Source organism: Salmo trutta, chromosome 3 (assembly GCF_901001165.1).
Source record: "Salmo trutta chromosome 3, fSalTru1.1, whole genome shotgun sequence".
Lineage (NCBI taxonomy): Eukaryota > Metazoa > Chordata > Actinopteri > Salmoniformes > Salmonidae > Salmo > Salmo trutta.
In genome coordinates this window covers 4,906,832-4,930,261 of record NC_042959.1, presented here as the reverse complement: position 1 = coordinate 4,930,261, position 23,430 = coordinate 4,906,832, and the positions used below count along the sequence as shown (strand labels likewise).

The 23,430-nt window shown below is 39.1% G+C and overlaps 1 protein-coding gene across 3 annotated transcripts in view; it reads left to right on the top strand.

Annotated features, from left to right (window-relative positions):
* The window catches only part of LOC115166834 (protocadherin-11 X-linked), a 240,323-nt gene that overhangs the window by 34,491 nt on the left and 182,402 nt on the right, over positions 1–23,430 (top strand). Inside the window, exon 4 of one of the 3 annotated variants that reach the window (XM_029720720.1) lies at positions 2,362–2,603. The exons of the other annotated variants lie outside the window; for them this stretch is intronic. Coding sequence (XP_029576580.1) covers positions 2,362–2,445 — 84 coding nt within the window. The 3' untranslated portion in view covers positions 2,446–2,603. Of the gene's footprint in view, positions 1–2,361; positions 2,604–23,430 lie in introns of those variants that run through there. 3 annotated transcript variants of the gene reach the window in all.

Here is a 23,430-nt window from a genome sequence, read left to right as displayed (position 1 = left end):
TCCGTCCCTGTAATGTGCCGTATCAGCCGTTCCATCACTATATTCTATCTTGTGTATTTCAGGGCTCGCTAATCGGGAAAAAGGCTTTGCGAGTTGAATCGAATCATTATTTGTTTCTTATGGGGTAATTATTAGTCAGGCATTGCGAGTTTAATCACTTTCTGTATCTTATTGGGGTAATTATTGGTCATAATATTTGGTCAGATTCTGTGAAACACATGCTTTTGGTGTAAAATGGGACAGCGTTGTTCAAACTGAAAGACCAGCACCACCTTAGAGATGTCAGGATGATGGTATATCTATTATCTCTATTTCTAATCTCCTGTCACCTGGAGCGTTTGAAAAGTAGGGGCCTCCCTGTTGGCATTAGATGTGACAGCTAAGTGTGCTTATTCAAAGCCTATACGTGAAGTAAAACAGGGTCTGGTGAGAATCTGGAGCTCAAAAGGTTAATTAAATGAATAGAAGGGTTAATCACCCATAATACAATATGATTAAAATCTCTGTAATTAGGTTTCGAAAGAGGATAATAGATAAAAGAGGAAAAAAAGCCAATGTCCTTTAGGATTGTTAAGATTATATCAGGTATACATAAATATCCTTGCCTGTCACTAGGTCTTTAATATTATTGGACCTCTGACAGCCAATGACTGACAATACTGGCTACAACTTCCTAGTTTTGACTCCGTAAACTCTCGCTCCAATAGATTCCTCTTTTAACATCGATACAGTTCAGATAAATTCTCTAATGCTCCCCAGAATATTAACATTCATGTTTTTCTTCATCTCGTAAAAGGAAAATGTTTTGTTGAGTGTGGAATTCACAATTGTGATCCGTTCAAGTCAGCATGGCCTTAACAAAAACAGCATATGGCAAGTTGACACCGCACAATCTCCCTGAGCATAAACCTGTAATACAAAAAGTCCAAAATACAGGATAAAGCAGATTGTGATGTTTTTATTTGTTCATGAAAGTGAAAGACAGTGATTTAGTTCCTTTTGCGTGCCTCTTCTATTGACCTCTTACCTAAAGCAGTTAGAGGATAAAGGATATAACAGCAAACGATCATTGAATCCTAATAGGAGACAGGAGATTTACAGATGAAGGTCACATGGATGTAGGCGCTAAAGAGGAAAGCTTGTCAAAAATACTTCAGAGACTACATATTTATGGCACCATATGGTATCTTAATATCCTAAGAGCTCTGTTAGGTAGGATCCAATGCTGCTCAGTGCACCATACCCTCTTTTCCTCTCTCCCTAGCTTCCCTTTCTCTTTTATTCCCTCCCTCATATCTGCCTTTCTTTTCTTTTATCTCTGTCTATCTCCCTGTTCTCAGCCGGTAGTTTTAGAGGTCAATCCCTCCCAGTGACGTGTGGAAAACCTCTGTCTCAATCTGTGCTTTAGTTGTGGCAGATCAAGTGAGCAACCTCCCTGGCTGGCTGAGTGATCTCAGACACGGGTATGAATATGCAACAGCAAAAAGGCCAATATGCTCTTTTGTTTGTCCCATATTCCACAGGGCCATAGTGCATACCAGGTCAGTTGTTGATGTCAGACCCAACCTCCTGTGATTTGTGTATTTTCTTAGCTAGCAGGTCCTATTAACATACTCATACTTAACATACTGTACACAGATATTACCATTTAACTTATGATCTCAGAACATGAACATTTGAAAGGATTGCAGACGTGATTATGTTGTTGTTGTAATTTACAATATATCCCTAAAACAATCACTCTAGCTAAGTGTTATAGCTACCCTTACAGAAAAATCACATGATTTCACATTCAATTTCACATCCAACAGTTTTGTTTTTTTTTTTCGCGCAAAAGTCAATGCTTCTATAATCAAAATGCATACTGTAGGTAGGCCTAATGTAAGCAGCAGCGCAAGATCAGATTCAACATGATCATCCAGTTTTGGGGCAGACCTTGTGAATGTCAGACGTGTATCAGAGGACCAGAGTCAGGACTAAAGTATGAGACAAAATGCTTTTTTTCAGGGTTAAACGAAGTGTTGCAGTAGGGTGGTGGATGTAATTACACATTTGGAGCTAAATCAGTTGAAGAGAATTGCATGCTCTAATAATCACAGTAAAATGCACAAGCTTATGCTCACATGTAGTATTCTTCAAGGACTTCATCTGGCAAAATTATACCTGATTGTCAGGTGTGTCTTGAAGAATGCTTTTTTTTATTATTTATTTATTTAATACAAAATGATCTAGAGATTTTTTTTGTATTCACTGTTCGAGTGTAATAGAGTTTAATAACAGCTACTACACATTAGGTTTCTAAGAGCTGGATTATATTGTAACTTCAATCTCCCTATATCTGTCTGTCTCTCTATATTACAGGAGACGGTACTGAAACCACCACTCTATGACACACTCTGTGGCTCAGGTACAACTCGCTGCCACAGGATAAAAATCAATCTCTAGCTGCCAGTACCTAGAGAGGGAGAGAGAGAGAGGGAGAGGAAGGCACAGATGAAGAGGTGAATCTCATACTATACAGTCTCTACAGCCTCAAAACACCAACCAACAAAAAAGGAATATGTTAATTTGTTTTAATTTTTTTTGTGGGCGAAAAAAAAAAAGTATTTACTTGAATAATTTTCACCGAAATGAAGACACGTTGTTGCCTGCCTGAAACTTGACAAAGCTCTACTTGTGAATCCTGTAGGAGGTTTGAAATACTTTACAGAAACCCTATACCATCACTTATCTCGTATCTATCTCCTAGATGATGACACGTTATGACCCACCGCCCTGTAAAAACAATGAATAGTTATTCTGTACTGTATTCTGTAAAGTATGTTTATATGTATGTATATTTATCACAGAGTTGACTATGTTTATATTTATTGATTCTGTTTGAGGAAAGTTTGACCTACACTCTTAGAAATAAGGGTTCCGTAGGGGTTCTTTGGCTGTTCCCATAGGAGAACCTTTCTTGGTTCCAGGTAGAACCCTTTTTGGTTCGAGTTAGAACTCTTCTGGATTCCATGTAGAACCCTCTGTGGAAAGGATCCTACATGGAACTCAAAAGGGTTCTACCTAGAACAAAAAAGGGTTCTGCAAAGGGTTCTCCTATGGGGACAGCTGAAGAACCCTTTAATGTACTAGATAGCACCTTTGTTTCTAAGAGTGTGCCAGGAGGCTGTTTTATTTCACTTGCTTTTGAATCCATTGAATTCGCTATTTTTTTGGGCTAATGGATATAGTGACTGGCAATGTATGATGCTGCAGTCTTGGCCTAATGTTAATGGACCTACAGCAAATAGGTCTACTATGTGACTGTTCTGTCCATGTCACCATGTACCTTTATGTCAATGATCGCCTTGTATCGTCCCATACACTTACAGTGCCACAGTTAGTGTTAATAGTGAAGAGCGTGGCTAGTGTTAATATGCATGGCCCACTGGACTGGAATACCACAGCTGGTGTTAGTAGTGAAGAGTGTGGCTAGTGCATGGCCCACTGGACTGGGACACCACATTGTCTACTGATTGTCACCGTAGGACAGTAGGGAATTGTACCTCATAATAGAGAGGAGTTTACTACTTTGAGCCACAATCACAAGGGACCGAAAGGCTTTGTTCATAAAAGAGGGCCATGGTTTAACCTTAGTGTTCTGGAGTCAGTTAGACAGCTTTTTATTTAACGAGGCAAGTCAGTTAAGAACAAATTCTTATTTACAATGACAGCCTAGGAACAGTGGGTTAACTGCCTTGTTCAGGAGCAGAACGACAGATTGTCAGCTCGGGGATTCGATCTTGCAAACCTATCGGTTACTAGGCCAACGCTCTAACCAGTAGGTTACCTGCCGCCCCATCAGTTAGAGTCAGTTAGACAGCTTCACCGTAGAGCACCATGGTTTAACCTTAGTGTATTGGAGTCAGCGAGACAGCTCCGCAAGTCACAGCCGATCTAACCTGTGAGATATATTGTTACAAATTTAAAATGATTATTCCAAATGGTAAAACTCAGGCAGTTCGTTGATACCACTTGGTTGGTCTAAAGCAAAACAAATAATGCAAACTTGTTTTTTTGTGCACTAATTAATATTGATGCATTATTTATTCAATTGAAATCAGGAGGGATAAACATTGAACACCAACACGGGTAGATGTAGTGCAAGCAGCATTCAGCAGGCTTCAATTTATTAACAGCAATGAGGTGACATTAGGAAGAGAGAAGAATCTTTTGCTTCTGGTTTGGTATCCACACAAATATATGCCTCTACTGCATTGTGTAAACACTTGGAGTCATTCATCATTGTTATGTCCTGATCTTAATTACTATCTTCAATACTACACTAATAAACAGCTTGTTGGGGTTACCACTGTTGTTAATAGTCATGATGTTTAATGGGTTGTCTCATAAAGAGACTGCTTTGGTAGACGAGGCTGTATGCACAGTATGTATGTCACATATACGATACCTTCCTAATGATCCAAATCGTTTCTGGAGAAGGTACCACGATGTAATTATGGTATCAAATGTAACACTACTGAGTAGAACCACAGTGTGAACTATACAGAGCATCTTAGCACTGCAATCATCATTAGATGTACCCGATCTTTGGGAGAAAAGAGAAAAAAACATACATGAATACATGAGACAAGACAGCTTCTGTCGTACGGGAGACAGATGACGATGAAATACCAACCTCACTTTTATTCAATGTGAAGTACAATATGCTCCTTACATACTCTTTGTAATTAACTTTGATTTGCCAATTATGTGAAGAAAAACTGTATATAAATGTTTTGTTTATGTATGTGTGAGCTTCTGGAATTTATTAAAGTCTTTTTGCATTGTATTGCACATTTCCCATGCCTCTTCTTATTAATCAGGACATTGGACCTTCTCATTGCATTATAATATACTGTCTGTCCTTCCCTCATTATAATATACTGTCTGTCCTTCCTTCATTATAATATACTGTCTGTCCTTCTGTCCTTCATTATAATATACTGTCTGTCCTTCTTTCCTTCATTATAATATACTGTCTGTCCTTCTGTCCTTCATTATAATATACTGTCTGTCCTTCTGTCCTTCATTATATTATACTGTCTGTCTTTCTGTCCTTCATTATAATATACTGTCTGTCCTTCCCTCATTATAATATACTATCTGTCCTTCTTTCCTTCATTATAATATACTGTCTGTCTTTCTGTCCTTCATTATAATATACTGTCTGTCCTTCCTTCATTATAATATACTGTCTGTCCTTCGTTCCTTCATTATAATATACTGTCTGTCCTTCGTTCCTTCATTATATTATACTGTCTGTCCTTCTTTCCTTCATTATAATATACTGTCTGTCCATCTTTCCTTCATTATAATATACTGTCTGTCTTTCTGTCCTTCATTATAATATACTGTCTGTCCTTCCTTCATTATAATATACTGTCTGTCCTTCTGTCCTTCATTATATTATACTGTCTGTCCTTCTGTCCTTCATTATAATATACTGTCTGTCCTTCTGTCCTTCATTATAATATACTGTCTGTCCATCTTTCCTTCATTATAATATACTGTCTGTCCTTCATTCCTTCATTATATTATACTGTCTGTCCTTCTTTCCTTCATTATAATATACTGTCTGTCCATCTTTCCTTCATTATAATATACTGTCTGTCCTTCTTTCCTTCATTATAATATACTGTCTGTCCATCTTTCCTTCATTATAATATACTGTCTGTCCTTCTGTCCTTCATTATAATATACTGTCTGTCCATCTTTCCTTCATTATAATATACTGTCTGTCCTTCTGTCCTTCATTATAATATACTGTCTGTCTTTCTGTCCTTCATTATAATATACTGTCTGTCCATCTTTCCTTCATTATAATATACTGTCTGTCCTTCTTTCCTTCATTATAATATACTGTCTGTCCATCTTTCCTTCATTATAATATACTGTCTGTCCATCTTTCCTTCATTATAATATACTGTCTGTCCTTCTTTCCTTCATTATATTATACTGTCTGTCCATCTTTCCTTCATTATAATATACTGTCTGTCCATCTTTCCTTCATTATAATATACTGTCTGTCCTTCTTTCCTTCATTATAATATACTGTCTGTCTTTCTGTCCTTCATTATAATATACTGTCTGTCCTTCTTTCATTATAATATACTGTCTGTCCTTCTTTCCTTCATTATAATATACTGTCTGTCCTTCCTTCATTATATTATACTGTCTGTCTTTCTGTCCTTCATTATAATATACTGTCTGTCTTTCTGTCCTTCATTATAATATACTGTCTGTCTTTCTGTCCTTCATTATAATATACTGTCTGTCTTTCTGTCCTTCATTATATTATACTGTCTGTCCATCTTTCCTTCATTATATTATACTGTCTGTCCATCTTTCCTTCATTATATTATACTGTCTGTTCTTCTTTCCTTCATTATAATATACTGTCTGTCCTTCTTTCCTTCATTATAATATACTGTCTGTCCTTCTTACCTTCATTATAATATACTGTCTGTCCTTCTTTCCTTCATTATAATATACTGTCTGTCTTTCTGTCCTTCATTATAATATACTGTCTGTCCTTCTTTCCTTCATTATAATATACTGTCTGTCTTTCTGTCCTTCATTATAATATACTGTCTGTCCTTCTTTCCTTCATTATAATATACTGTCTGTCCTTCTTTCCTTCATTATAATATACTGTCTGTCCTTCTTTCCTTCATTATAATATACTGTCTGTCTTTCTGTCCTTCATTATAATATACTGTCTGTCCTTCTTTCCTTCATTATAATATACTGTCTGTCTTTCTGTCCTTCATTATAATATACTGTCTGTCTTTCTGTCCTTCATTATAATATACTGTCTGTCCTTCTTTCCTTCATTATAATATACTGTCTGTCTTTCTGTCCTTCATTATAATATACTGTCTGTCCTTCTTTCCTTCATTATAATATACTGTCTGTCCTTCTTTCCTTCATTATAATATACTGTCTGTCTTTCTGTCCTTCATTATAATATACTGTCTGTCCATCTTTCCTTAATTTCCTCTACTTATAACAGAATCCCATTAAGAATAAAAAATAACCTTGAGATCATCTATACGATGATTAGTACATTTTCTGTTTTGTTATTCTACATTGTACTGTCTAGGTCAACGACGGCCAATGCCCTTCACAACTTCTGTGTTGCTGGAATGGTTAGTTGGACACAATAATAATTGTGTGTCCAATTATTCTTGCAACAACATAACTCGACTAGCGGAAAGAAATGATTAAACAGTTTAGATATCCATCTCTCATTCGGGAACAGTTTTAATCAGAAGTCATGATGGAAAATATGCAAACAGGACTTTTGTGAAAACAAGGCAAACAATGCTGTCAGTTATACTTTAAGGTATTGAGAAATAAATAAAGTAAAAGATAAAAAAGTAACCATTTACCCTTTTAGACGTTCATATTAAAGTTTGCAGACTTGAATTAGGTTGGGTAATAGGGAAAAGTAATGGAAAAGAATAAATCTAAATATAACAACAGGAATGCAGCGAAAACAGTCAGACATCCTCATTATCATTAGCAGTATGCTCTAAATTAAAGACAGGAAGTAAAAAACGTGAGGAAGCCCATATGAGTTCGATTTTTTTTTTTAATGAATGTCTTTTACATTTTGGGTATGAAAGATCAAGTATTATGTCTGGATTCGTCATTTATTTCACGCGTCACTGTATGTAAAGCAACAGAAAGGGAAGAGCTTTTACAGACCATTTTTTGATTGCAGACTTATCCAGTTGATGAAAAGAAATATACAATTTGGATTCTAGATTCTTTCTTAAAAAAAAAAGTGTTTGTGATTCCAGTCAGATGCCTTTTTTGAGAACATTCTCAGTGATTTTTATCATCTTGTAAAAATGACTTTAAGGTTGTCTGCTGGTTGTATTACAGCCTGTCACTGACAGGCTGTAACATGATTCCTGAACACCTGGCCTCGTGTAAGATTTCATCTAACAGCCCAGGAAGCTGGACATTCATTGTAAGTTGGATTACACATAATGCACTGACTTGTCCACACGCACATGCATACACACACACATGCACGAGCACAAAAACACACACAGACACACACACACACACACACACACACACACACACACACACACACACACACACACACACACACACACACACACACACACACACACACACACACACACACACAGACACACACACACACACACACACACACACACACATATACATGATAATTCTACGAGGATATAGCTAAGCCCTACTTGGACGTGAACAAATACTCTATATGTTTCTACAATGTCAATTGTGAATTAAATGTGATACAGTGAGTGTATGTTCTCTTGTACAATCTGATATTACTCCTACTGCTTAATCAAGCAGAGATAGATCTGCCAAAAATACACTCTAATTGATCATATACTGTTGTGTTTGTCATAATCGAGGGGCCAGTGAAAGATGACATGATTAGTCCATACAACCTTCAAAAACGCTAATGTCTGCAATCAGACTAGCTTGGTCAATCGCCCCTTCTGATATCTGTAACGCTATACTACCATATTCCTGCATAAATCAGTACTACATTAGTGAGATGCTGCTATCAATACAGAAAACCAATATTTCTTCACATTAGCATTGATTTACAAGCTTCCATAAGATCATGTTGTCTGTCATGTTCCATTTGCCTAGGGATAGTTTGCAGACCAGCCAGGGCTCAGTTTCAAGATTTCCTCGATTTTAAAGGGTTTTCAACCCAATTACACTTGTAAATAATTATCTTGGATTTCTCATTTTTCTCAGCTTTTCATCAACACGGAGTCAGTTGGATGTAATGGATGTATAGTTGAAGTCCGAAGTTTACATACACCTTAACCAAATACATTTAAACTCAATTTTTTACAATTCCTGACATTTAATCCTAGTTAAAATTATCTGTCTTAGGTCAGTTAGGATCCCCACTTTATTTTAAGAATGTGAAATGTCAGAATGATAGTAGAGAGAATAATTTATTTCAGCTTTTATTTCTTTCATCACATTCCCAGTGGGTCAGAAGTTTACATACACTCAATTAGTATTTGGTAGCATTGCCTTTAAATTGTTTAACTCGGATCAAACGTTTCAGGTAGCCTTCCACAAGCTTCCCACAATAAGTTGGGTAAATTTTGGCCCATTCCTCCTGACAGAGCTGGTGTAACTGAGTCAGGTTTGTAGGCCTCCTTGCTCGCACACAGTTTTTAAGTTCTGCCCACAAATTTTCTATAGGATTGAGGTCAGGTGTTTGTGATGGCCACCCCAATACCTTGACTTTGTTGTCCTTAAGCCATTTTGCCACAACTTTGGAGGTATGCTTGGGGTCATTGTCCATCTACTACCCATTTGCGGCCAAGCTTTAACTTCCTGACTGATGCCTTGAGATGTTGCTTTAATATATCCACATAATTTTTTATGGCGTTTTTGGAGCAGTGGCTTCTTCCTTGCTGAGTGGTCTTTCAGGTCGATATAGGACTCATTTTACTGTGGATATATTTTACTGTGGATATCTTTTGATTTATTTAGATTTTCCCATGATGTCAAGCAAAGAGGCACTGAGTTTGAAGGTAGGCCTTGAAATACATCCACAGGTACACCTCCAATTGACTCAAATTATGTCAATTAGCCTATTAGAAGCTTCTAAAGCCATGACATCATTTTCTGGAATTTTCCAAGCTGTTTAAAGGCACAGCCAACTTAGTGTATGTAAACTTCTGACCCACTGGAATTGTGATACAGTGAATTATAAGTGAAATAATCTGTCTGTAAACAATTGTTGGAAAAATTACTTGTGTCATGCACAAAGTAGATGTCCTAACCGACTTGCCAAAACTATAGTTTGTTAACAAGAAATTTGTGGAGTGGTTGAAAAATGAGTTTTAATGACTCCAACCTAAGTGTATGTCAACTTCTGACTTCAAATGTAAATCTCTTTCAGTTTTTTAGTTCTACTCATAAAGCTTTCATTGTACTATGTGTCAGGAGCATAAAGGAAATGAGCAGAGTGGTAACTGTGATCTGGAGAATGATGTGCTCAGGCTATATAGCTGCATCACTGGTGATGGTCGGTACTGGGCTACGCATGGGGCTGTCTAATGGAGTAGGAAACTAGAGGATGCTCTCTCTCTCTCTGTCTCTCCCTCTCTCTCTCCCTCTCTCTCTCCCTCTTTCTTTCTCTCTCTCTCTGTCTCTCCCTCTCTCTCTCCCTCTCTCTCTCCCTCTCTCTCTCCCTCTTTCTTTCTCTCTCGCTGTCTCTTTCTCTAGCTCTCTTTCTCTCCCTCTCTCTCTCTCTTTCTTTCTCTCTCTCTCTCTCTCTCTCTCTCTCTCTCTCTCTCTCTCTCTCTCTCCCTCTCTCTCTCCCTCTCTCTCTCCCTCTTCTTTCTCTCTCGCTGTCTCTTTCTCTAGCTCTCTTTCTCTCCCTCTCTCTTTCTTTCTCTCTCTCTCTCTCTCTCTCTCTCTCTCTCTCTCCCTCTCTCTCTCCCTCTTTCTTTCTCTCTTGCTGTCTCTCTCTCTAGCTCTCTTTCTCTCCCTCTCTCTCTCTTTCTTTCTCTCTCTCTGTCTCTGTCTCTCTCTCTAGCTCTCTTTCTCTCTCTCCTTCTACTTGCAATCTCTTCCCTTCCTTTCTGTCTGTGTTTCTCCCTACTCAAGGCACTCCACACAATTGCTGCCAAATCTCTGCCAAACTGAATAATTCAATCATCCCCATTGCTGCAGCCTTCTTACCTTTGTGTGTGTGTACAACAATCAAATCAGTGGCGAAGACAGAGAGGAGTGTGTTCCCTCTCTCTCCCTCTCTAAGATGTGGAGTGGCTCTACAGTCGAGATTGTTGTTTTCATTAAAAACAAATCTGTTGAGGAAATGAGGTGTTACAACGGCTAGGAATCTGAGCAGCACGGTTTGTTCCATGTTTAACCATTATCTAAAGAAGAATTAGAAACTGGGTGGTTCCAGCCCTGAATGCTGATTGGCTGAAAGCTGTTGTATATCAGACCGTATACCACGGATATGACAGAACATTCGTTTTTACTGTTCTAGTTACGTTGGTAACCAGTTTGTAATAGCAGTAAGGCCCCTCTGGGGTTTGTGGTATATGACCAATATACCACGGCTAAGGGCTGTGTCCAGGCACTCTGCAACGCGTCGTGTGTAAGAACAACCCTTAGCCGTGGTATATTGGCCATATACCACACCCCCTCGTACCTTGTTGCTTAAATATAGACTATCCCGGGTATACTGGACTCATAAAATAATGAGATGGGGTTTTGTTTTGGTGGAGGATTGTAGAAACGCTCCGGTTATTCCTTTACCTCTGATGTAATTATCTCAAAGACAACTACATCGTGTTCTCGGTACACATTTGTATCTTGTGTCATTTCGGGAATGACTTAATAACTGCAAGCCTAGAACGCAGTGCACTGTAACCTCATCCTAGGTGCTGTAAGGTTTAGTCTGATTTGTCAGTCCTAGATTGCTTTTTTCCTCCATGTTTTGTCGTTTCAGGTTGTCATACGGATAAACAAGAATTACAAGATTTTCCTTTGAAAACTGGGAACCATGTTCTGCTTTAAATGCATTAAGCATGAGGATGAACATAATCTTTGACAGGGAACTGTATTGGACATACATGATAATAGTAAAGAGGAAAGAGGAATACAACATTTTATTTAGAGAGCTTTTTTTTGTGTACTCTGGACAATGTTTTTTGTTGTTGTTGTTGTTGTCTTGTGGAAAATACTGTCTGGTACTCTAGGCTACTACGTCTGAAATCAGCCGCCATCTGTGAACGCCAATGCAGAGGCAGAGCAAGAGCAGCTCAGGGTTGTTTGTATTGAAATTCATGCCTCATTTTATCCTCTTTGAAGTGGTGTACACTGGGAAATCTGTCAGCAATCTATCACGCAGACAGTGGGTTGAGTCTCTAACCAGGAAATCCTCTCCTCTGAGGCATTGTTTAATATTCCATGACGGTTGGGTGCTCGACACCACATACTAATGTTTCATATACACTGAGTGCACAAAACATTAGGAACACTTGCTCTTTCCATGGTATAGACTGAACAGGTGAATCCAGGTGAAAGCTATGATCCCTTATTGATGTCACTAGTTAAATCCACTTCAATCCGTGTAGAGTGGAGGAGAGGAGACAGGTTAAAGACGGATATTTAAGCCTCGAGACAATTGAGACGTGGATTGTGTATGTGTGCCATTTAGAGGGTGAATGGGCAAGACAAAATATTGAAGTGCCTTTGAACTGGGTATGGTGGTAGTACCTGCTGGTTTTTCTGTGTGTATCAAGAATGGTCCACCAACCAAAGGAAATCCAGCCAATTTTAAAGAACTGTGTGCCAGCATCCCTGTGAGTCCATGCCACAATGAATTGAGACTATTCTGAGGGTTAAAGGGGGTGCAACTCAATATTAGGAAGGTGTTCCTAATGTTTTGTCCACTCAGTGTATATCTGGACTGCAATGTAGTGTCTTTGCTAAAATGCTTGGGGTCCCACCACCATGTGTGGACAAGGCTTTTAAAGATCACCTCTAATGTGTTGGAACCAAGGCTGACCTAATATAGACACGTTATAGAGTGCTGCAGATAACACTCATTAACTCATTATTGTAAATGTTAACTTTGATTTCACCATCTGAATAAAAAAATGGAAGTTCCTTCCCTAACCAGCCTCCCTGCAAGATAATTTACAGTAGAGTGACACTCAAGGACAGAGGAAACAATGGGCCAGCTGGATGCACTGAATGAAAGGCTTTGCATGTCTTTAGATTCTAGTAAACAGAAGGGAGACAGGCTGAAGGGCAGCGACTTTAAGACACAGAGCTGAGAACCTTGTCTGTGGTCGCCCCTAATCCTGGTAATCCCCTACAGCAAGTCTTGATTTACTTTTGTAAAAGAGATTGGGAGACGATAAGAGGCAAGTCCCCTTTTTAGAATATCTGATAATCTGGTTAGGACTCAGGGGTATTTAGTCCAGCCTTAACATTTGTTAAAGCAGATGGTGGTTAGGAGGGGCCAGGCCAGCTGGCGAAACCACCTCCTCCTCCTCCTCCTCCACCTGACAACCTCCCCATCTCTCCTCCTCCACCTCCTCCTCCTCTTCCACCTGACAACCTCCCCCATCTCTCCTCCTCCTCCTCCTCCTCCACCTGACAACCTCCCCATCTCTCCTCCTCCACCTCCTCCTCCTCCACCTGACAACCTCCCCATCTCTCCTCCTCCACCTCCTCCTCCTCCTCCACCTGACAACCTCCCCCATCTCTCCTCCTCCACCTCCACCTCCTCCTCCTCTTCCACCTGACAACCTCCCCCATCTCTCCTCCTCCTCCTCCTTCTCCTTACAACTTCCACCTCCTCTTCATCCCCTTCCACCTCCTCCTCATTACATCTTCCTCCTCTCCCTTCTGACATTTTCCTCCTCCTCCTTCTCCACCTCCTCCTCATAACTTCCACCACCTCTTCCTCATCTTCCTCCTCCTCCTTCTCCTCCTCACAACTTCCACCACCTCTTCCTCATCTTCCTCCTCCTCCTTCTCCTCCTCACAACTTCCACCACCTCTTCCTCATCTTCCTCATCTTCCTCCTCCTCCTCACAACTTCCTCCTCCTCCCTCATCCATCTACTGTGGTGGAGTATGAAAACAGACCAGACCAATGGATGGATGATAATCAATCTAGTTTATTTTGCTGTTTGACTCCTTAAGTACTTTCAGCCAGATTAGAGGCTTTTCTAGGGGATAATCGGAAGGCCACAGACAATTGCCTTTTTTCCATCCTGAAAGTATCCCCTGTGAATGTGTAAAGAAGGGGATTTAGAGTGGATGTCGGCTCTTAATTCCTGATTAGTCCAATTCCAAACCCTGCTAAAATTAGCTGGCCAGTGTGCTAATCACAGAGTCTTAGACACCCTCTGTTGCATGGCGGAGTGGACTGGACATCCCTGGCCCCTGCAGTCAGAACAGGTCCCAGGACTGGACATCCCAGCCCCTGCAGTGAGAACAGGTCCCAGGACTGGACATCCCAGCCCCTGCAGTCAGAACAAGTCCCAGGAATGATATCTCATAAATTGTAAAGTTTTGGATTTTAAACCCTCTCTCCACTTGTTCAATGTGTTGACCACTCTATGGACACTGGATTAGGTTTGCCTCAGGCAGATATAGCACTATAGACACTAGGTTTGCATCCAAAATGGCATCCTATTCCCTTTTAAGAGCACTACTTTTGACCAGGGCCCATAGGGTGCCATTAGGGACAAACACCGGGTTTCCTTCAGGCAGTTGTAACACTTCAGGACTACTAAAATCAGTGACCCCTTTTGTTCCTGTTCGATTAGCCAACCCCTCATTTTAACCCGGAAGTGTGTCACTCCACCACCTACCTGACCATATTACAATATAAATCACTTGTTATTTAACCATAAATTATCATATTGGGTATTGTAATGAACATATTACATTTCATACACAATATTACATTACAATCCGCTGCTTCAGGGGAATATAATAATTCAATATCTCTGATTGGATGAAACGCATGAGCATGACTAGCTATAATATAAACCATGAAGTCTTCCTAATCCCCATCTCACCAACTTTATGCCTCTGGCAATCTTCTCAGTCAGTCGTGGACGCCTTCAACAGAGGCATATTTGCTTAATTAGATCAATACATCGACTAATTAGAGCCAAGTGAGGCATGAGTGGGATGACAGGTATGCTTTTCATCCATTCACGCAGCCATTTTGCTTCATCATTTGATGTTTTCCCCTGTCTTTGTGTGCAGGTGTGTAATATAATTGGATATTATGGTTGTCTAATTCGATTTGAGTTGAAAAACAAAAAAGGTAGTTGCCTCCAGTCGTCCTGGAAAAGAAAATAGCTCTTGATATACTGTAGCACTTTACAGAATGATTCAAATGTTGTTGTTTTTTTTACTTAACTAAGCAAGTAAGTTAAGAATTCTTATTTCCAATGTTGGCCTAGGAACAGTGGGTTAAACTGCTTTGTTCTGGGGAAGAACAACAGCTTTTTTATCTTGTCAGCTCAGGGAGTTGATCTTGCAACCTTTCAGTTACTAGTCCAATGCTCTAACCACAAGGCTACCTACTGGCCAGGCTTTCATGGAATATACTCAGCCTCTAATGTATATTGAATTCATCCAATGATGTGTGTAGGTTCCAAATACCAGTGGTGTAAAGTACTTAAGTAAAAATACTTTAAAGTACTGCTTAAGTAGTTTTTTCTGTATGTGTACTTTACTATTTATATTTTTGACAATTTTTAATTTTACTTCACAACATTCCTAAAGAAAATAATATACTTTTTACTCCATACAATTTCCCTGACAACTAAAAATACTTGTTAGGTTTTGAATGCTCAACAGTACATTGAAATGGTCAAATTCACACACTTATCAAGAGAACATCCCTGGTCATCCTTACTGCCTCTGATCTGGTGGATTCACTAAACACAAATGCTTCATTTGTAAATTATGTCTGAGTGTTGGAGTGTGTCCCTGGATAATCTGTAAATTAAATTAAAAAAATAACAGGAAAATGGTGCTCTCTGGTAAGGAATTTGAAATTATGTATACTTTTACTTTGATACTTAAGTATATTTTAGCAATTACATTTACTTTTGTTACTTAAGTATATTTAATACAAAATATGTTTTAGTAGTATTTTACTGCGTGTCTTTCACTTTACTTGAGTCATTTTTTGTTAAGATATCTTTACTTTTACTCAAGTATGATAATTGGGTATTTTTTCTAGCACTGCAAAATATACAGTGCTTGTCAAAGAGGATAGATTTAACGACATCTGAATGGTGATTTGATAGCAGAATCAGAATAATTGTATAGCAGTAACTTATACCTGTATTTTTACAGGTTACGTAGCAATATTGGTGGTAGATATTATGGTACCGTATTATAGTCTTGGAAAAATTAGTAAATAGCTATCATACAACAAAAACTATATATTGTTTTTTTTTTATTGTCTTCTGAATGTAGAATATTGAACAGCTTAGTCATTGTCTTCATCTGGTGGTAAAGTTCTGTTTCTGACCTGTACGTGGAATTTGGTTGCACACAGTTCTTCTCTCTGGATACCATCCTCTACTGCAGTAAGACCAGAATGTTACAGTTCTTCTCTCTGGATACCGTCCTCTACTGCAGTAAGATCAGAATGTTACAGTTCTTCTCTCTGGATACCATCCTCTACTGCAGTAAGATCAGAATGTTACAGTTCTTCTCTCTGGATACCATCCTCTACTGCAGTAAGATCAGAAGGTTACAGTTCTTCTCTCAAGATACCGTCCTCTACTGCAGTAAGATCAGAATGTTACAGTTCTTCTCTCAAGATACCGTCCTCTACTGCAGTAAGACCAGAATGGTACAGTTCTTCTCTCTAGATACCGTCCTCTACTGCAGTAAGATCAGAATGGTACAGTTCTTCTCTCTGGATACCATCCTCCACTGCAGTAAGACCAGAATGTTACAGTTGTTCTCTCAAGATACCATCCTCTACTGCAGTAAGATCAGAATGTTACAGTTCTTCTCTCAAGATACCGTCCTCTACTGCAGTAAGATCAGAATGTTACAGTTCTTCTCTCTGGATACCGTCCTCTACTGCAGTAAGATCAGAATGTTACAGTTCTTCTCTCAAGATACCGTCCTCTACTGCAGTAAGATCAGAATGTTACAGTTCTTCTCTCTAGATACCGTCCTCTACTGCAGTAAGATCAGAATGTTACAGTTCTTCTCTCTGGATACCGTCCTCTACTGCAGTAAGATCAGAATGTTACAGTTCTTCTCTCAAGATACAATCCTCTACTGCAGTAAGATCAGAATGTTACAGTTCTTCTCTCAAGATACCGTCCTCTACTGCAGTAAGATCAGAATGTTACAGTTCTTCTCTCTGGATACCACCCTCTACTGCAGTAAGATCAGAATGTTACAGTTCTTCTCTCAAGATACCACCCTCTACTGCAGTAAGATCAGAATGTTACAGTTCTTCTCTCAAGATACCGTCCTCTACTGCAGTAAGATCAGAATGTTACAGTTCTTCTCTCAAGATACCGTCCTCTACTGCAGTCAGTCCAGAATGTTACAGTTCTTCTCTCAAGATACCACCCTCTACTGCAGTAAGTCCAGAATGTTACAGTTCTTCTCTCTGGATACCATCCTCTACTGCAGTAAGATCAGAATGTTACAGTTCTTCTCTCTGGATACCGTCCTCTACTGCAGTAAGATCAGAATGTTACAGTTCTTCTCTCTGGATACCGTCCTCTACTGCAGTAAGATCAGAATGTTACAGTTCTTCTCTCAAGATACCGTCCTCTACTGCAGTAAGATCAGAATGTTACAGTTCTTCTCTCAAGATACCGTCCTCTACTGCAGTAAGATCAGAATGTTACAGTTCTTCTCTCAAGATACCGTCCTCTACTGCAGTAAGATCAGAATGTTACAGTTCTTCTCTCAAGATACCGTCCTCTACTGCAGTAAGATCAGAATGTTACAGTTCTTCTCTCAAGATACCGTCCTCTACTGCAGTAAGATCAGAATGTTACAGTTCTTCTCTCAAGATACCGTCCTCTACTGCAGTAAGATAAGAATGTTACAGTTCTTCTCTCAAGATACCGTCCTCTACTGCAGTAAGTCCAGAATGTTACAGTTCTTCTCTCAAGATACCACCCTCTACTGCAGTAAGTCCAGAATGTTACAGTTCTTCTCTCTGGATACCATCCTCTACTGCAGTAAGACCAGAATGTTACAGTTCTTCTCTCTAGATACCATCCTCTACTGCAGTAAGTCCAGAATGTTACAGTTCTTCTCTCTGGATACCATCCTCTACTGCAGTAAGACCAGAATGTTACAGTTCTTCTCTCTGGATACCATCCTCTACTGCAGTAAGATCAGAATGGTACAGTTCTTCTCTCTAGATACCATCCTCTACTGCAGTAAGATCAGAATGGTACAGTTCTTCTCTCTAGATACCATCCTCTACTGCAGTAAGACCAGCAGAGAGGAAGACCTAAGGCAACAGTAAGACAGACATAGTCAGGGATATTGTCAAGAGTGTTCTTAAATAATGTGTGTGAAATTCATCGGCTATCATAAAGAATTGATGTTTGCAGTCTTCAAAAAAGAGTGAGCAGCCTTGTTCTTGAAGCCAGTAAACAGATTATTACATATGATTTTGATGCGGTTTGTGTCGGTCTGCTGCTCAGATGTTCATTATGAAGTACTATGTATTCACCTCAGGTTGCAGCTAGCTATGACATTTTAAGGTAATCAGGGCCTTTTCACTAGCCTCTTGATATCAAGGCTTTTAACATCGCTTTTTATCGTTATGTCTCGTGTGTAACAGTAGTTGTTACTTGCCAAATGGTAGCCCAGAGCCAGTTAAAGACAACATAGCCTTCATTTACATTTAACCGGCCTAATGTTTTTTGTTTGTTTATATACACCTTTTGTTTCCTGTTTTATGATACAGTTGAACAGCTTCAAGAAAAGGAAATGTTTCCTTTCACAAGCAGTTTGTTTTTTAAGAGCTCCCTTTCCGATAACTAAATTAGAGGCCAATTTGGTATAATTACAACGTAAGGAAGCTGCAAATGGAACATGAATTCTGCTTTTCTACTCTTCACTGCGCAGCGAAGCAGGCAAGTCTATATTCCAATTGAAATTAGACGTCAACAAAGCAGACGTTAGAAGTCAACAAGACATTTTAATTTCATGGATATAGGGTTAATTTATTTCTAATTCTGTTTTGTTCTTCTGTTTAGTGTAATTGTTGTGATGTAACTGTATGAAAACAAGGGGGGGGGGGTGGTAATGGTAGTGAGCTAGCATGTGTGTGTACATAAGCGTGTGTGATGGAGGGGTGTAGGCCACATTGCCTCCAGTAGAACATCCCAGCATAGATTACCACCTCAAACATCATGGATCTTTGTGTGCACATGTGGTGGGTCAGCCTAAGGAAATGGCCAAACACTTCAGTGAATTGCGAGCAGTGAGCACAGACCTTATTGTTTTGTCTGGGTGACTGTGCTTGCTCTGAGATAATGACTTTGCCCTACTTTGACTTTTGAAGCAGTGACCTGAACTAAGGCCCGCAAGTGAAAACGGGAGCCTGGATGAACCTGAAGGCGATTAAGGTCACCTAGAGTCGCCACATTTGTTTGACCCGTGTTTCACATCGACCGCTGTCTGGGAATCAGTTGGCGAATCTTTTGTGTTTGTGGTTTTTCTAGGAATGCCAACACTGGTCATTCGTTAATAAAGTGTATGGGAGGAGTGGCGGGGTGTGACGATGATAAAATACCTCCTAGCAACAACAATTTCAGATGTATTTCTGAAAATGCACACAATTCTCACGGAAGAAGCTATTCAACATGCTATATAAATATTTCATTGTGTAGATTATTCTTCAGAATACAATAATCCATTTTGGGGGTATCTCTCTCTCTCTCTCTCTCTCTCTCTCTCTCTAGTCCCTTTCTCAGCACCGACAGTGAATAAGAAAGTGGTTATGTGCTGTTGTTGACCTCTTCAGCTATACTTTAAAATCAATGCTCCTCCTCATGTGTCTAATATCACTATGTACTATACCCTCTGTTGACTGCTGCTTACAAACAAGGCAGCATACTGACGTCACAAATCACTTGATGCGGGTAGGGACACATGGAGTACATCCCAGATGACACCCTATCCCTTACATGGTGGTCAAAAGTAGTGCACTATATAGGGCCAAGGGTACTATTTGTGAGGCAGGCTGGATGAAGTTCACAGTAATGGCAAGCCCAACAGAGTGTCAATGTTCAATCAAGAAAGCCAGGTATTCTGGTGGAGGTAAAAAACGCTAAATCAGTAGAACAAGAGCGTATCTGAAAGCCAGGTGTTTGTGTTGGCTTCTTCTCCTGTCTCAATGCTATTGTGTTTCCTGATTCAGCAGGGATCCGTTAGCATCTCTCACTACAACCTCTATTTGAAGAAAAAGACAGTACATAGTCTGTTCTTTAGCTTGCATGTAAATGTGAGTCAGGGGAGGAAAAAAATAAGACATTCAAATGAGCCTCAGTTTGTTCGAGAGGGACCATAGGGACCTAGTATTTTTAGACACAACAAAGGAATAGCCAGTGGTGTTGTGCAGAAATAATAGCTGTAGTTAACTTCTGGGTGTTCCTCTTTGGTCACTGTTAGTTGTCTAGAGTTATCTATATCTGTGCTTAGACACAAACTGGGAGAAATGGAGGGTCAATTCAGTGTTAGTTGAAGGAAGTCCCATTACATATCTATGGGATCCATATGTTTTGACTGGTAGGGCCAAAAAGATGAATGGCTTTCTGATGTCCCTCCGACTATCTATGTTAGGTATCCTGCTGGTCTGACAATGGTAGACCTGTAAGATGTACAGTAACTTGACTCTTCTATGAAGGAAATAGATTTTGTAACTCTGACTACGGATGAATGCTCAGAAATAATAACAAGTAATTTGTAGTAAAACACCTCTTGGGATTGGGATACAGTGAGCAGGATTTATAGTCCCCCTGTCTACACAAGGAAACCAAAGCAGGAGGGCTGGAAACAAGCTGTCGTTTCACACCGTCAAAGTAAAATACAGCTACAAACTTTTTTATTTTAAACTTCATTGTCACACTTGTAAATGTTCACCGGAACACACTTGAACTCACCAGAAGGACAACTTTTCCACAATATTATACTCAATAACACAATGTAACATCGATACACATTGTACCAATAGAATTTGACATTTTTTATTTGTTATTGAGTGTTTTGGGCAAAAACATGCCCTTGGTGAATATGTGTTGAATATAAAGGGGCTCACATACAGTGTCCTCATAAAAGTATTCACAAAATAATTTTGTTACAGCCTGAATTTAAAATGGAATAAATGCATATTTTTTTTATGTCACTGGCCTAAACATAATACCCCTTCATGTCAAAGTGGAATTAATATACGTTTTAGAAATTTTAACGAATAAATTATACATTTAAAGCTGAAATGTCTTGAGTCAATATGTATTCAACGCCTTTGTTAGGGCAAGCCTAAATTCAGGAGTAATAATTAGCTGAACAAGTCAAATAATTTGCCTAGTTAAATAAAGGTGAAATAAAATTAAAATTAAATAAGTTGTATGAACTCACTCTGTGTGCAACAATAGTGTTTAACATGATTTTTGAATGACTACTTCATATCTATATGACATACATACAAATATCTGTAAGGTCCCTCAGTTGAGCAGTCAATTTCAAACACAGATTCAACCACAAAGACCAGGGAGGTTTTCCAATGCCTTGCGAAGAAGGTACATGGGTATAAAAAGCAGACATTTAATATCCTTTTGAGCCTAGTGAAGTTCAAATCAAATCAAATTGTATTTGTTACATGTGCATAATACAATGTATGTATTACAGTGAAATGCTTACTTACAACAACTTAACCAACAAGGCAGTTTTAAGAAAAATTTAAAAATAACAAAGATTTAAAGAGCAACAATAAAATAACAGTAACAAGGCTATGTACAGGGGGTACCAGTACAGAGTCAATGTGAGGGGGCACGGGTTTGTCATGGTAATTGAAATAATATGTACATGTAGTCTAGGTCAAAAAGGCTTCTTAACAGCTTCTACCCCCAAGCCATAAGATGCCTGAACAGCTAATGAAATGCCTACCCGGACTGGGCCTTGTCTGGTGTCTGAAGTAAATCCTTTGCGTCCGAGTCATTAAATAAAACGTCTTTGTCCAGTACGAGCTGAGTAGTCACTGTTCTGATATCAATAAACTATTTTCGGTCATAAGACACGGTGGCAGAAACATTATGTAGAAAATAAGTTACAAATAACTAGTTACAAATAAAACATACACAATAGCACAATTGGTTAGGAGCCCGAAATAACGGCAGCCATCTCCTCCAGCACCAGTTATTAATTACACTTTGGATGGTGTATCAATACGCCCAGTCACTAGAAATATCTAGCAGTCCTTCCTAACCCAGTTGCCAGAGAGGAAGGAAACCGCACAGGGATTTCACTATGAGGCCAATGGACTTACAGAGTTTACAGTTTAAATAGCTGTGATGGGAGAAAACTGAAGATGCATAAACAATGTCGTAGTTACTCCACAATACCAACCAAATTGACAGAGGGAGAAGAAGAAAGCCTGTACAGAATAAACAATACTCCAAAACATGCATCCTGATTGCACCAAGGCACTAAAGTAATACTGCAAAAAAAATGTGGCAAAGCAATTAACTTTTTGTCCTCAATACAAAGTGTTGTATTCTTCATATGTTCAAGGATAGTGGTGGCTGCATCATGTTATGGGTATGCTGGTAATCGTTAAGGAATGGGGAGTTTTTCAAGATAAGAAATAAACAGAATGGAGCTAAGCACAGGCAAAATCCTAGAAGAAAACCTGGTTCAGTCTGCTTTCCACCAGACACTGGGAGATTAATTCACCTTTCAGCAGGACAATAATCTTAAACACAAGGCCAAATATACACTGGAGTTGCTTACCAAGAACACAGTGAATGTTCCTGAGTGGCCGAGTTACAGTTTTGACTTAAATCTACTGGAAAATCTATGATGAGACCTGAACATTTTAGGGTTGTAGCGATGATCAACAAACAATTTAACAGAGCTTGATGAATAATGTAAAGAATAATGGGCAAATGTTGCACAATTCAGGTGTGGAAAGCTCTTAGAGACTTACCCAGAAAGACACAGCTGTAATTGCTGCCAAAGGTGTTTCTACAAAGTATTGACGACTTAGGGGTGTGAATACTTACGTATATGAAATATTTCTGTATTTCATTTTCAATAAATTGAGATTTTTTTTTCCTTCTTCTCAAAACATGTTTCCATTTCGTCATTATGAGGTAACTGTGTGCGGTTGGTTGAGAAAAAAATATATTTAATCTATTGTGAATTAAGGCTGTAACACAACAAAATATGAAACAAGTAAAGTGATATAAATACTTTCTGAAGGCACAGTCCTGTATATCCAATGTCACCTTGTTTGCTTATCAGATATGGACCTGGGCTCTTTGTCCTCCTTTCAGAGGTCATTTCAATGCCTTGGGAGGTATGTGGCCTCCTTCTTTCTTGGCCACGCAGTAATATAACTCTCTCTACTTGTAGCAGGAGGGCCCAATTACAATACTGTGACTCATTGCTGTACGTACAGTACACTATGGTCGTTTTTCTGGTTCTGGATAGGCAGCAACTGCAATGATAGGCAACAACTGCAATGATAGGCAACAACTGCAATGATAGGCAGCAACTGCAATGAGTTCTGGATATGAACACGTACTGTACAGTATGGTCTATCTTCTGTTTCTGGACATGAACACATACA